The sequence below is a fragment of the Falco rusticolus genome, chromosome 3, assembly GCF_015220075.1.
Source record: "Falco rusticolus isolate bFalRus1 chromosome 3, bFalRus1.pri, whole genome shotgun sequence".
In the NCBI taxonomy this organism is placed as follows: Eukaryota; Metazoa; Chordata; class Aves; order Falconiformes; family Falconidae; genus Falco; species Falco rusticolus.
Window position 1 is genome coordinate 115,728,853 of NC_051189.1, and position 12,703 is coordinate 115,741,555.

Consider the following 12,703-nt stretch of genomic DNA (forward strand, 5'->3'; position numbering starts at 1 on the left):
CTGCAGGCTGGGGGGGTTTTGTGGTGTATTTTTTTTAAAAGACATGTACAGCTCCAGCCCCAAAGGGCCCAAGAGTGCTGCGGGCTCAGCCCATGGAGGAGAGGCGAGGAGAAGGGCAGTGCTGCTCAACAGCAAGTGCCCTGGGCCCTGCGGGAGGGGAGGGGGCGGCCAGGAGCCCACCGCTGAGGAGACATTCATGGCCCCGTGCCCGGGGAGCTGCTCTGCTGGTGGGGACGGTCCCAGCCCTGGCCCCACGCCCCAGCCAGCCACGGCTCGAGAGGGGACAAGCCTTGAGAGGGGACAAGCCTTGAGAGGGGACAAGCCTTGAGAGGGGACAAGCCTTGGCGTCAGCCACCAGCCGGCAGGGCGAGGGACCCCGGGGGAAGCTGTGATTGTACCCGGGTTGTCCCGCGGCCCCGGGGAGCACGGGGAGCCCCGCGCCGCCCCGCAGGAAGGGGCACAGCAGCACCCAGGTGTTCGATGCTGGTGAGATGATGGCTGGGAGCAAACCTGCTTCCTCCAGCTGGGCCAGGAGCCATCCCTGGGGGCTGGGGGCCTCCCCTCCCCTCACCTCTCCCTCCCCGAGCCAGCCCAAGTCCAAAGGGAAGGAGAAGTAGCAGCAAGAGAGACATTAAGGACCAGGCCAGCGCCGGGCGGGCTCCACGGCGAAGCCGCTCGGACACCGGCTGTAAACGGCAGCGCTTTGGGGCTCTGAGGGCGCAGAGCTGGGCTGAGGGAGGGAGAGATGCCTTTGGGACCCCCCCGCCGGGCTGAGGGGGAGATTGTAAAAGCAACAAGAGGAGAAGGAGGAAGGGGGCGATTATCTCGAGGAGGGCAGAGCTGCCACCAGCCGATGGCCGCCCGCCGGGGAGTGTGCGTGTGCGACAGGGCAGGGGCCGGGCCCCGTGCCAGGAGGTGCAGGAGCTGTGCGGGGGCCTTTCTGCCAGCCCCGGGAGACGGGGCAGCCTTTGGCAGTTCCAGCCCAGAGCAGAGCCTCTCCCCTGGGCCGTGAGGTGTTTGCAGGAGAGTCCCGGGTTCCTGAGCTCTGACCGAAAACCCGTGAGTCGCCTGAGCGGAGGCCGAGAGCAGCCGCGGAGAGGACAGGCCAAGGGCAGAGGGCGGCTCTGGGCCACGGAAGGCTCCAGAGGTTGCCCCAGCCCTGCCATGTGCCCACACCACTCCTCCCGCCGCACAGGGGCACGTCCCACCCCCTCTAATACTGTCACAAAAGAAAAAAACCAAACCCAAGAGAAACAGGTCACCCGCACCACGCCAGACCCACACCCCGCGGTGCCTGGATGGGGAGTTGAGGGGGTGGTGACCCCCACAGAAACCGCTCGGAGCAAGAGGAGGAGAGAAAAGGCCACTCGAAGACTCGCCTTAGACAGCTCCAATCTCAGCTCCGAGAGCAGCAGGGAGAGACGGGGCACCCCCAGCCGGAGAGGACGCGGTGCGAGGAGATGGGGAGAGGCGGGGGCCGGGGTGCGGCAGGAGGTGCAGTGGGGTGCCATGGCTTCCGTTTGCAGCGGACAGGTCACGGGGGAAAGATCGGCGGCTGCGACCTCGGCATCCTTCCCTGCGACAGTCTCGATTGGCTCCGCTTAGATCCGGGGCAGCAGCTTCTCGATGAACTCCTTCACCGCCATCATCTCCTGCAGACAGCACAGAGCCCGTCACGCCGTGCCCTGCCCCAGGCGCAGGGGGACGGGGGCTGCGCAGCCTCCCCAGAGGGAATCGGGGAACAAACACATCCCGCGTGTTCTGCACTCGGCCACTTCCCCGCCCTGCCTGACGCACCGTGCCAGGGTCAGGCCCAAAGGGGAGACCGGCCCCCCGACAGTCCCGGCCCCCCGACGGTCACGGCCCCCCGACGGTCACGGCCCCTCTCCCCACCACGAGGCACTGACCTGAGGACAGGAACTGTGCATCACACCGGGGTAGGTTTTGAACTGGACCTTGGTGGGGGTGACGACAGATTTCAGCTTCTCAGCAGTGAGAGCCCCGAAGCGGACGGGGATCATGGGGTCCATTTCCCCATGGCACTGCAGGATGGCGATGTCCTTGTTCACACCGTTATTCGCCGCCTGCAGCGAGGAAGGAATTGCTCAGGGGTGCCCAGGAGAGGGGATGCCCAGCGGGGAATGGGGCAGGTGCTTAATTTGTGTGCCCAGCACACGCCACCTGGCAGCTCCCCTCCTCAGGAGGGCTGTGGGACAGCTGCTCACACCAAACACCTCCTCCCACGCTGCCACCAGGACCGAGCTGCTGCCCGGGGGGTGCGAGGAGGCCGGGGGAGCAGCACAGCCGGCAGGTGCCCCCACCGGATGGGGGCAGAGCCCTGATCTCTGCTGTGCCCTCCCCAGGCGCCAGGAGCAGGGAGGTGGGATCAAGCCCCTGCCACAGACACCTTGTGGCCCCAGCAGCCCCAGGCTCACTGCAGCGAACTCCGGATGGGAAAATCCCCGTCCTGTCATCGACCCTCCCAGCGGACACGCGGGCGCAGCACAGGGTACCTGCGGGAAGGCCTTGTGCAGCGGGAGCCAGCAGCTGAGCGCCACGATGCCGGCCAGCTGGTGCTGGCAGGTGAGAGCCGTGTACAGTGACAAGGCGCCGCCCTGCAGCAGGCGAGGAAGGTCAGTTAGTGCTGGGGGGGAACCCACAGTCCTGGGGCACCCACCGCCCACCCACCTCCCTGCATGGATGCTCCCTTGGAGCGGGTGGGTCTGCAGAGGGGTCCCAACCCTCAGTCTGCTCCACCTCAGCCCCCCGCAGCCCAGCTCACCTGTGAGAAGCCCCCTAGGATGATGCGGTTGGGTGGGATCCCGTTCTTCATCTCATGCTCGATAATCGCTTTAACTGGAAGAAGACAGAGAAATGGGTCAGTAGAGCGGGGGGACGCTGCAGGGCATCACCTGATGCCTGGGGGTGCACACAGGACACTCAGCACGTCCGGCAGAAGCAGGTGCCCGAGGTCCCATGGCCTGAACACACTTGGCTTCAGCCAGGGAGAAGGCGGGCTGGGGTCACAGGAGAGCAGAAAGGAAGGAGAGGTGGCAGGAAGGCATTGGCTTCTGTCCCAGTGCGGGAGAGGCATCCAAGAGCGCAGTGCTTCCCCCTCCCCAAAGCTTCTTACTGTTTTCTGCAGCTTTCTTGATCCCAGCTTCATCCTCAGGTGCATCTGGAGTCAACCCCATCAGGTCAAACCTGGGAGAAGAAGCAGGGTCAGCCCCAAACCCCTCCCAGCACCCAGGGTGTGGGGAGGTGGGAGCTGCGTGAGCTCTGCCCTTCCCCTGACTCCTACGGGGCAATGGATTTTGGCTCTTCAGTCCCTCCATCCCTCTCGTGCCCCAAAATACACCCCCAAAAGGGTCCCACGCACCCCTGCCACCCACAACACTGACCAGGAGGGCACCCTGCCACCCACAACACTGACCAGGAGGGCATAACCATCTTCATGTTGAGGGTCACCGGGATCCGAGGCCTGCGGAGAAAACAGTTTGGGTGTTTTAGTTCAACTGCAAGAGAAGTCAGTCCAAGATGAGGGGAGCGGGGTGACAGGCCCTCCTGCCCACAGCTGCAGGACACCACTCCCAAGGGACAGCAACAGATGAGTGCCACCAGACCCGGCCCGGGGGCTGCAAGGTGACCCCAGGGATCATCCACAAGCCCCTAGCAGATCCCAGCTGAGCTGGTAGCTCCAGGGCGTTGCCAAGCAGCCCGGCTGGGGAGGAGAGCTCCTGAGTCCCTCTCCCATTTGCTGCTGCAGAACCAGGAGACGCTGACAGAGCAGCTGCCTCTGCTGCCGAGATGGGACACCGGGAAGCTGAGGCCCTGCTGCCAGGGATGCTGCTGCGGCAGAGCTCTCCCAGCCTGGCGAGTGCCCCCCTGCACGGGCTGCTGGTGGCACTGGGGACACATCAGGGAGTGTTTCCTTCCCTTTCTGCTGAGCTCCCTCCTGCCTGACCAGGGGGACAGGGAAGGAGCTCAGTGCTTTTGGCTTTCACTGCAGCCATCGGGGCGAGGCGGAGCACAGGAGCGGGGAGAAAACAGCCCGAGAGCTGCAGCTCCTGTGCTGATCAGCTCTGTGGGGAACCACTCTGCCTGCAGGCAGAAAATGCCAGGGCTGGAGCCCTGCACAAACCGGCCACAGCAGGACAGGAAGCCTCACTGCACAGCCCCGTGGGTAGGTCAGCACACGGGCCACTGTCTGCCTCCCCAAACAGTCCTGGCAGTGGGCACCTGCATGACAGCCCCCCCTGCCCCCCACCCCCCCTAAGGCCCTTCCCAAAGCAAGGACAGCACTTACGCGTGAGGGCAAATGTATTTCACGTAGGGGAGGCGGATGGAGGAGAGAGCATCAGCCCAGCTGTGCCTGGGGAGAGAGAGAGGAGAGGAGGGAGTTGAAGGCTTGCCTTAGCATTCTGGAGGATGCTGGTGAAGGTGAGGGATTTCCCCCAAGGACAGGTTTTCTCCAAGGCTGCTGACCTCCCGCCTGTGCCCTGACATTATTTTACCAGCTCCTGCCCACCCTGGCAGCCTGAATCCCAATGTGAACAGATCTCCTTTGCAGCAGGGCAAAGGCAGCACACAAAGCCCCACAGCTGGAGGCAGAGGAGCTGCCATCAGCAGGGGAGGAGGGAGAGAACCTGCTGTGCAGGGAGAAATGTCTTGTTACTGCTGTATCTCACGCTGTCCTCTAAGGTGGCCTTGCACGTTAGAGAGCTGCACTCGCATAGACACAACCCGACTCCCAGCTCTCCTAGGACTGCAAAAACCGCAGTGCTTATCTGCTTGCCTTAAAGAAAGCAGAAAACCAAACCCGCAGGGGGCGGGGGGGCTGCCAGGATCATAAATATTCAAGTGCAGACAGCTGCTGGCCAGCGATTCCCTGCCAGGGTGGCGCAGGCACGGCTATCGGACCCAGCCCAAAACCCCAGACAAATCTCAGAGCTGCCCCCGGGGAAAGCAGCACCAGCACCTGCAACACACTGCCAGCCCCAGGTCTGCGTTCAGCAAACCAGGCGTCGCAGTCAGAGCCAGCTCCAGGAATACTCACCCCGTGTCTCCAAGGCCATGTAAAAAAATGACCTGTTAAATGAAGCAGAAAAACAAAAAGAATTAGCTGGTGCAACAGCCGGTGGCCTAGGAGAGAGGCAGGGCTGGGCTGGCGTGGAAGCAGCAAAAGGCCACTTAGTCACTAACTAGGAGAGACTCAAAGAGGCAGAAATTAGCCGATGCCAATGACACGGCTCTGCAGCTTTGAGCATGACGGATGAGTGGAACAGGCGTATCGTTGCCATCACGCCACAAAGCCTGCTGTCACGGCCAGGTCTGTGGGCGTTGTCAGCCCCTTGGCTGCCCAGCATAGCAAAGGGCCAAGGATTGTCCCACCAGGCTACACGGCACCACGCTGAGCAGAGGCTGAGCTTGCCAAGGACTCACAAAACCCAGCCCTACAGGCTTTTCATCTAAGGCTAGAGCAAGCCCTAAGCAATGGGGAGCAGAGGGAAGGCAGCCTGCTGGGCCCCAGGGAAGGACAGAGGATTTTCTTTGGGGGATTTGCTTTAAAAAACTTAAATAGCCAAATCAGATCCAACTCCCACTGGCCTCCCGGGAGGTCAAACGGAGCTGTGAGGCTGTGCCCATGCTTCCGCACCGGACCACGCACCAGCAACAAACAGCCTAGCCCAAAGGACGGTTACTTTTCCCCGGCAAGATCAGACCTTGCTGGCCCTGCGTCCCCTTTGATGGACCAAGATGTACATCTGAGGAGCTGAGGATTACGGGCTCAGCTCACGGCTCCTCTGAACCCCGCAGAAGCAGCTACTTATCTTCGAGACTGCTAAAAGGGAAGAAGCAGGTGAGGCAGGAGGGGTCCGGCCCTTACCGCGGCAGTCTCCCGCTCTGCCCCTGAGACAGTCACTGCGTCAGCGAGGAGGGGGACAGACATGTTGTTACCACACATACACTGAGAGGGACTCAGACACTGGCACCTGCGGGACAGAGGGACAAAGGTAAGGCAGGAAAATAAACTCCTCTTCCCCTCCGGCAACTATTTGCTCCAGAGGGACCAGCTATATGGGGAAAAGTTAAAAAAGCACATGAAGGCCTTGATGTTTAAGCCTTTGGGATAGTCCCACGCCTGGCAGCGCCGGAGAGCCAGGAAGCAGCAAACGATTCCCATGTCACAGCACCAAACACGTGTGAGTGGGGATGCGAGCGCGGGGTGTTGGAGGCGTTAAAATTAGCCCTGTTATACCTCAAAGCCAAAGTTATTTCTGTGACGGTAACAACGTGGGCAGAGGGCGGCCGGGCAGCGCGCAGCCTCAGCATCCCTGCCCGGCTGCCAGCGGAGCCGGGGAGAAGCCTGACCCACATCTGCTCTGACGGGGAAGCAGGAAGCGCCAGCCCTCAGCACGCAGCAGCGCAGGCTTTACAGCGCTAATAAAAGGTTCAGCCCTCTTTTATGGAGCTGTTTAGGGATAAACCGGAGCATTCAGGTGCTGGCCTGAGACCCAGCCCCACGCTGCCTCCCAGAGCCTGCGCCCCCCCCAGCAACAGCATCCTTGTCCCTCCCCGTTGGTCGGTCAGCCAGGGCCACCACTGCTGTCTCTACCGCAACGGTCTCCTGCCAGCATGATGGGCTGATTGTCACCTCTCGGATCCCAGTCACCTGTGGGGCGGGCGGCTCCGGCAGAGCTACCACCACCTTCAGACGTGACAGTCAATGGTGTTCGCTTCCAGTCCAGCACAAATCACTAAAACTACCGCTCCTCACGTGACAGGCACTAACCCCCCCTTACTGCCCAAGATTAATTAGATCAGAGCATGTTTACAGCGCTGCCATCATGTCCAGGAATAAGATCAGCCTCCCTGCTGCTGCTGGGAGCAAGATCAGCCCGTGTGGTCTGCTCGAGCCTTCACATCTCACAGCAAGCACCATCCCCAGAGGGTTTTGGGTGGCACAGGACCACCCGAAGCCTCCCCACCTCCCGGTACCCCAGCAGACAGCCTTACCCAACAGAAACAGCCGCCTCCTTTACCAGCCTGGGCCAAGACCTGCCCGACTTGTTTCACCAACTGTTCGTCAGCTGTTTCCCCGACTCACAAAAAAACACCGGGAACAACAAGCTCCTCGGGTCTGGCGAACCTCACACACACAGCCCACGTGCTTGTGTGTACTCCAGGGTCAAAACAACCAGCCAGGAAAAACAGCACCTGCCAAAAATCCTGGCAAGAGGAGCCATAAATAAAAGCATCTTCCATGACAGATGGAGATGCTGAAATGTGCTGAGCAGACACAGACTCACATCTTTGCCTTATTCACAGAGGCCTCAGGGAAAGGAGGGGGTTTGAGGGTCAAGCCTGCCCGAAACACCCCACGGGCTGCCCCTTGGAGACACCCGAGATTTCCCGGGGGGGGAGGTTCTGCCCCACTCCTGGGGTATCTACAGGAGGGTCCCACGGCCGCCCCCACAAAACCAGCTCAAGCAGAGGCAGGCCTAAGGGGCCAAAACATAACAGGGCAAGGATAAAGCCCCCAGCACGGGTCAGCGCCTGCAGAAAAGCACACACACACTCTAAAAAAGAAGAGAAACTCTTGTCTAATTTGGGCTGTTGCAGCAGCAGCCCCAGAGCTATCGCACCCCACACCTACGAGCGACGCCAGTGGGAAACCCACGGCCCGGCCCCGGGGTTACGCCTCGGTGCTGCCGTTGCGTTCCCCATCAGGAGGGTGGCAAGTCGCTAATTGTTGTTTATTAACGTGCCCCGGCCTCTCCCGCTCCCGCAGGCCCGCCCCGGCCGGAGGGGACCCGGGAGGGAAAGGCAAGAGGAGGCTGCAGAAATCCCGCGTGGAAAGGGACGGCCGGGAGGGACCGTGGGGGCCCCGAGCCCCACGCACGGCTTGGCCGCCCCTGCGAGCTTCCCGGCTGGAACGGGGGCGCCGGTTTTCTGTGGGAAATGGGGCTGGGGGGGGGAGGGGGGTGCCCTAAAGGCTGGGAGTGCGGAGGGCTCGCACCGACCCCCGGGAGGAGGGGGGCTTTGCGTGGAGCGGCCCCGTTACCGGCGGCGTGCTCCCCCGCCGCCCCGAGCACGAGGCCGCAGGGCGCCGGGGCCCACCCGGGACCCACCGGCCGGGACCCACCCGGGCCCCAGAACCGCACCGGGGCGGGGAACGGAGCCCCGCGCTGCACCAGCCGGCGATCGATCCCGCTCCCCCCGTTAAACGCCCCAGCGAGGGGGCTCTCCCGCCCGCCCCGGCCTCCCGCCGCCTCCCCGGCCCGCAGCCCCCCCCGCACCTCTCCCGCGGGCCCAGCGCGCTCCTCCCGGCTCCCCGACGCGCTCCCACCGGAACTTCCGGCCGCCGGGTCGCGCGCGGGTCAGCGCGGCGGAAGTGACGCGCCGCCCGGCCCCCGGGGCAGCCATCTTGGCAGCGGCCTCCGCGCCGCGCTGGGGCCCCGCGGCCGGGGCGGGGAAAGCCTGGCGCCTGCCGGGGGATTGGCTGCGGCTACGGGAGGCCCCGGGGCCCCGCCGTTACCGCAGCGGCCGGGCTCCCTTCCCGTCCTTGCTGCCGGGGAGGCACCGAGCGCCGCCCCCTCCCCACCGCACGAGCGCGGCCCGCAGCCATCCCCCTCAGCCCCGCACCCGCCAGGGACAGGAAGCGCCACACAGGGGCTGTGACCCACATTCAGGGACAGGGATCTGGGTGACCAGGCCACAGCCGCAGCTCTGCACCTCTGCGTGTGTTTTATTGGCAGTCAGAGAAGTTAACGAGAGCAGACACGAGCTTGCCACTGCCTAAAGACCAAGTGTCCCGCTACCAGAGCGGATCCGCTGCCTTCTGCAGGACCCAACGCATCGCTGCCCTCGGCAGCCACCTCCATACAGGCATTGCACACACGGCGCCCAGCTTTCCAAGGCAAAGACCAAAACGTAAAGCCGATCCAACACTCTTCAGTGCTTCAGGAAGCCGTTTCTGTCCGAGTCAGCCCATCACATCCGCACACTTGTACCACAGCCTTCGGGAGATTCCCAACAGCACTGTTAGGAGATGAAGTGAGTCTGTGGGGTGATTTGTTCCAACTTGTGATCAGCTGGGTTTGCTGATGCTTCGTAATTGCAGATGGTGACTTCGTGGCGATGAGCCTGAATTAAAATCAAACGTGTTAGTCCAGAGGGGAGCAGAATTCAAGTCCCTCCTAAAACACCCGACTGACATGAACTGCGCAGCTTCCCGTCTTACATCGCAGACCCCCACACACTACGATTTCTTCCTCACCACCAGAACTCAAATTAAGCTATGATTCAAAGCCCTTTTTACACTATTATCACAGTCTTGCTCATCTCTGCTCTCACCTACCTCTGTCCACTCCCCTTTCAGGCCTATATAAAAAATCTTGGTTGTCTCCGCTCCAAAGTTCTTCGGAAAGTGGATGGAGAGGTGGTAAACATTAGAGAAACGGGCAATTCTGAAAGAAAACAGAGTTTTCTGAGAGAAAACAAACTGGAGCTGTGCATACGGGCTGCTGCCACTCCGCCGCGTTGCCACCTCCTCTCCGCACGGTGCCATGGCCCTGCACCATATGTAGCTCCTACCCTAACCTGCGTCAGACTCGGGAGCAAACGATTGAGGGTGCACGAGAGGCAGCTTCCCTCACACTTGGCAGTGAGTGGGCAAGCAGCAAGCTGTCACCGGGCCCAGGAGCACGGGACATGAACCAGGATGATTCTGCACCCTGAGAAGTCCTGGGTCACAGACACTGGCACCCCCGTGGCTCTAGGGAGGAGGTGGTCAGACCAGAGCTCTCACCTGACAAGGGCACGACAGAGCTGGGGCTGGGAAGGCAAATTCTACTGCAGGCAGCTTTGGGAAGGCAGCAAGGGAAGGAACCGCCCTCTGCTAACAATTTGGCAGCATGACGGCAGGCTGGATAAAGCGCAGCTCCTGTGCACAGAACGAGCAGCCCCCCCAACCCCTCAGGCACGTGGGTCCCCCTCTTACTTGGTGGGGTACTCCAGCTCGCCCATCGGATCCCGGTTTAGGCTGAATGTCTGCTCTGGTTCCCTGGCTGTGTCATCAAATGACATGTGAGGAATATTCCTGAACCTGGGAAGAGAGGGAGGAAATCCAGGAAGTTATTAATGTACAGGTCAGCTAATTGGTTTCCTCCCCATCCATTAGCACTACCCGGATTCTTCTGAATAAGGAACTGCATTTGCTTTGTCTTCTGAGGGAGAAAATACCAATGCCACCACAAAGCATCATTACACTTCAGAACACCCAACATCCTGAAGAAATTAACAAGGAAGACTGAGGAACAAAGCTGGGGAGATACAGATCTCAGCCCGCTTGGATACATGAAGAAACCTAGACACTGCAGACCAAAGGAAAACAGGGGAACAGCTGTCCCAGCAGAAAGCTGGGTACCAGATCATTACAGCAGGTAGTTACAGCCACAGCCAAATTCAGCACCAGCACTTTTGCTCAGCAGGACAAAGGAGCAGCACAGCCAACAACAGGGCCAGGCGTCTGCTGTTCCCATGTGCAAGGTGAGCCCTGACAGTGCATCACATCCACATTTGTGGAACACAGAGGACAATGTTGCCTTGATAAAGGTATATTTTTTTCCCTCCACAAGCAAGAACTGCAGAGTACTCAATGTTCCTTCATTTAAAAAAAAGCAAAAGGCAGTATTAAGAAGGATATCTCTCTGTTCAGGAGCTAAGAGAGGCCACATGGCTCAGTACAGCAGGTTTGCTGCCAAAAGCCTTACAGACCTCACCTGGCTGCAGGACATTCTGTCACTTATGCCCCTCTTTCCCACTCCTCAGGGCTCCCCTCCAAAGCATAACCCCTCCCAGCCTAACGATCCTTCTGTAGCCCACTAAGCCAGCGGCAGTTCAGTTTCTTCACAATGCACAGCCAGTGTCTCAACCAAACCTAATTAAAACCAGCGCCCCTTTTCTCTAGAGAAAAAGCAAGTAGCCACACTCATCCCTGTACAAGTGAGTTTCTTTTTCCTCCTGGTGCCCTGGAATGACGGAGGTGCTGCAGAGTAACATTGTTTGCTCCCACACTGCGTGCCCTTGGTGGGTGCTTGGGCACCCAACAGCATGAGAATCGCTGATTTCATTAGCTACGAGTCAATCAGTTCAGTTTAGGCTCCAACAAAGTTGATGTTCCTTTTACTTACAGTCTCATCTCTGCTGGATGTGTACCATCATCTTCACCCATCACAATTACTCCTTTTAATTTCACGTTGCCTGTAAACCTGCCGAGAGATACAGAAACGGCTTTTTCATCTCGGTTCTCTCCAGATCAGCCCTGGTTACAGGCACACAGACCTGCCTTGTTCCCGGGCATGTAAAGGCGAGGAACGGGCCCCGCCAGCAGCTGAAATGATGCCAAAGGGGCTCAGGGCAAGGACTTACGGGATGTTAAACAGAAGCTCCTCATCATCGTCGCTTTCTACGAACTGAGGAGAGAGAGAGGCGCAGGTCAGGGCCAGCCCCGGCCGCGCAGGTACGCGGGTGTCGCAGCGGGTGTCGCAGCGGGTGCGGGGAGCACACAGGGACCGGTGGAGCGGATAACCTCGGGGAGGCTGGGTGCAAGGCGGGACCCACAGCACCCGCTCACCCCCCCCGCCCTCCCTCCCCCCCGCCGCCCGGTTCTGCCCCGGCCCGGCCCCACCTGGGCGCGGTTGCCGCGCTCCTCCCAGGCGCGGAAGACGAGGGCGCCGCTGCCCTCGCGGCGCTCGTTGAGGCACTGCAGCCGCTGCCGGTCGATGCGGAGGTAGAGGCCCCAGGCCGCGCCCCGCTCCCCGCCGGCCGCCGCCTCCCCGCAGCAGCAGCAGCGACCGTGACCGTGCGCCATGGCTACGCCGCGCCGCGCCCACCGCGCCTGCGCGCTACCGCAGCCCCGCCCACCGCGCTTCCTAGTACGTCTCGCAATCCTACCCACCGCCCCGGAGCCCCGCCCACCGCATCCTGTAGCCCCGCCCCTCCCCACTGTCTCTCGCAGTTCTGCCCACCATCCGTCCCATTACGACGACGCCCCGCCCACCGCCCCGAAGCCCCGCCCACCGCCCGTGCTCAGCCGAGCGCGGCCCCCGGCGACCCGCGCCCTGGCCAGCGGCTTGTCCCGGGGACGGGGGGGGGATGGTCGGCCCCAGCCCGGCCTCGGACGGCGCCCGGCGGGATCTGGGGTCCGCCGGTAGTGCCAGCCGCTGGAGGGAGAGCGGAGCTGCTTTGCAGCAGCGCCAAGAGCTCCGGCAGGTTTACAGCTGGGGCTTGTCCCAGTCTGAAACGGGTGGGGAAGGGGAGCGGCACCTCCCCGCCCCACCGCTGGGGCAGCCGAGCGGAAGCCCTTCCAGAGGCCACAGCGACCTGGTTTTGCACAGTGCCTATTTAACTTTCATTGCTCAGAGACATAAAAGAACAAGCAAACATGATCCAGTGTTTGGCTTTTATTGAGACATGATTTTCCTCTTTTCATATAACTTATCTAATTAAAATATTCATCTTAGTTGCCACAAAAAAATGAACATAGAAAATTGTATATACACAGTTAGGGACCAAAATACAAATGCAAGTCAAAGTCACACCCCCTCCTGCCCACATTACTCATCCCACCACCAGCAGGGCGACGAAGGGGGAAGAGGCAGCTCTGCTCAGTTCCTTCGTGTGTAGTGTAGCACAGAAA

At 61.1% G+C, this 12,703-nt stretch overlaps 3 protein-coding genes across 3 annotated transcripts; all 3 read right to left on the reverse strand.

Moving 5' to 3' along the window:
• Positions 1 to 28: 28 nt before the first annotated feature.
• Positions 29 to 1,541, reverse strand: LOC119144595. The gene is made up of 2 exons (XM_037380117.1): positions 341 to 1,541; positions 29 to 306 (listed from the first exon to the last, which is right to left on the reverse strand). Exon 1 carries the CDS (start codon positions 1,509 to 1,511, stop codon positions 348 to 350), a length of 1,164 nt encoding a protein of 387 aa, XP_037236014.1. The 5' UTR covers positions 1,512 to 1,541; the 3' UTR covers positions 29 to 306; positions 341 to 347.
• On the reverse strand, positions 29 to 8,360 carry LYPLA2 (lysophospholipase 2). The gene is made up of 10 exons (XM_037380123.1): positions 8,301 to 8,360; positions 5,888 to 5,993; positions 5,057 to 5,088; positions 4,307 to 4,372; positions 3,434 to 3,481; positions 3,134 to 3,204; positions 2,783 to 2,856; positions 2,514 to 2,615; positions 1,908 to 2,084; positions 29 to 1,652 (listed from the first exon to the last, which is right to left on the reverse strand). Exons 2-10 carry the CDS (start codon positions 5,963 to 5,965, stop codon positions 1,602 to 1,604), a joined length of 699 nt encoding a protein of 232 aa, XP_037236020.1. The 5' UTR covers positions 5,966 to 5,993; positions 8,301 to 8,360; the 3' UTR covers positions 29 to 1,601.
• Positions 8,361 to 8,708: 348 nt separating this feature from the next.
• On the reverse strand, positions 8,709 to 11,921 carry PITHD1 (PITH domain containing 1). The gene is made up of 6 exons (XM_037380125.1): positions 11,693 to 11,921; positions 11,434 to 11,477; positions 11,196 to 11,273; positions 10,004 to 10,108; positions 9,362 to 9,470; positions 8,709 to 9,147 (listed from the first exon to the last, which is right to left on the reverse strand). Exons 1-6 carry the CDS (start codon positions 11,873 to 11,875, stop codon positions 9,046 to 9,048), a joined length of 621 nt encoding a protein of 206 aa, XP_037236022.1. The 5' UTR covers positions 11,876 to 11,921; the 3' UTR covers positions 8,709 to 9,045.
• Positions 11,922 to 12,703: the final 782 nt, after the last annotated feature.

Excerpts from the sequence above, each read along its gene's own strand:
- LOC119144595 (XM_037380117.1), bottom strand. The coding sequence starts at position 1,511 with ATGGCACCCCACTGCACCTCCTGCCGCACCCCGGCCCCCGCCTCTCCC.
- LYPLA2 (XM_037380123.1), bottom strand. The coding sequence starts at position 5,965 with ATGTGTGGTAACAACATGTCTGTCCCCCTCCTCGCTGACGCAGTGACT. Across the intron at positions 5,089-5,887 it reads CAGAGCGGGAGACTGCCGCG|GTCATTTTTTTACATGGCCT; the intron begins GTAAGGGCCGGA and ends TTCATTTAACAG. Across the intron at positions 3,482-4,306 it reads AAATACATTTGCCCTCACGC|GCCTCGGATCCCGGTGACCC; the intron begins GTAAGTGCTGTC and ends TTTTCTCCGCAG.
- PITHD1 (XM_037380125.1), bottom strand. The coding sequence starts at position 11,875 with ATGGCGCACGGTCACGGTCGCTGCTGCTGCTGCGGGGAGGCGGCGGCC. Across the intron at positions 11,274-11,433 it reads GAGCTTCTGTTTAACATCCC|GTTTACAGGCAACGTGAAAT; the intron begins GTAAGTCCTTGC and ends ATCTCTCGGCAG. Across the intron at positions 9,148-9,361 it reads TGAAAGGGGAGTGGACAGAG|GCTCATCGCCACGAAGTCAC; the intron begins GTAGGTGAGAGC and ends ATTTTAATTCAG.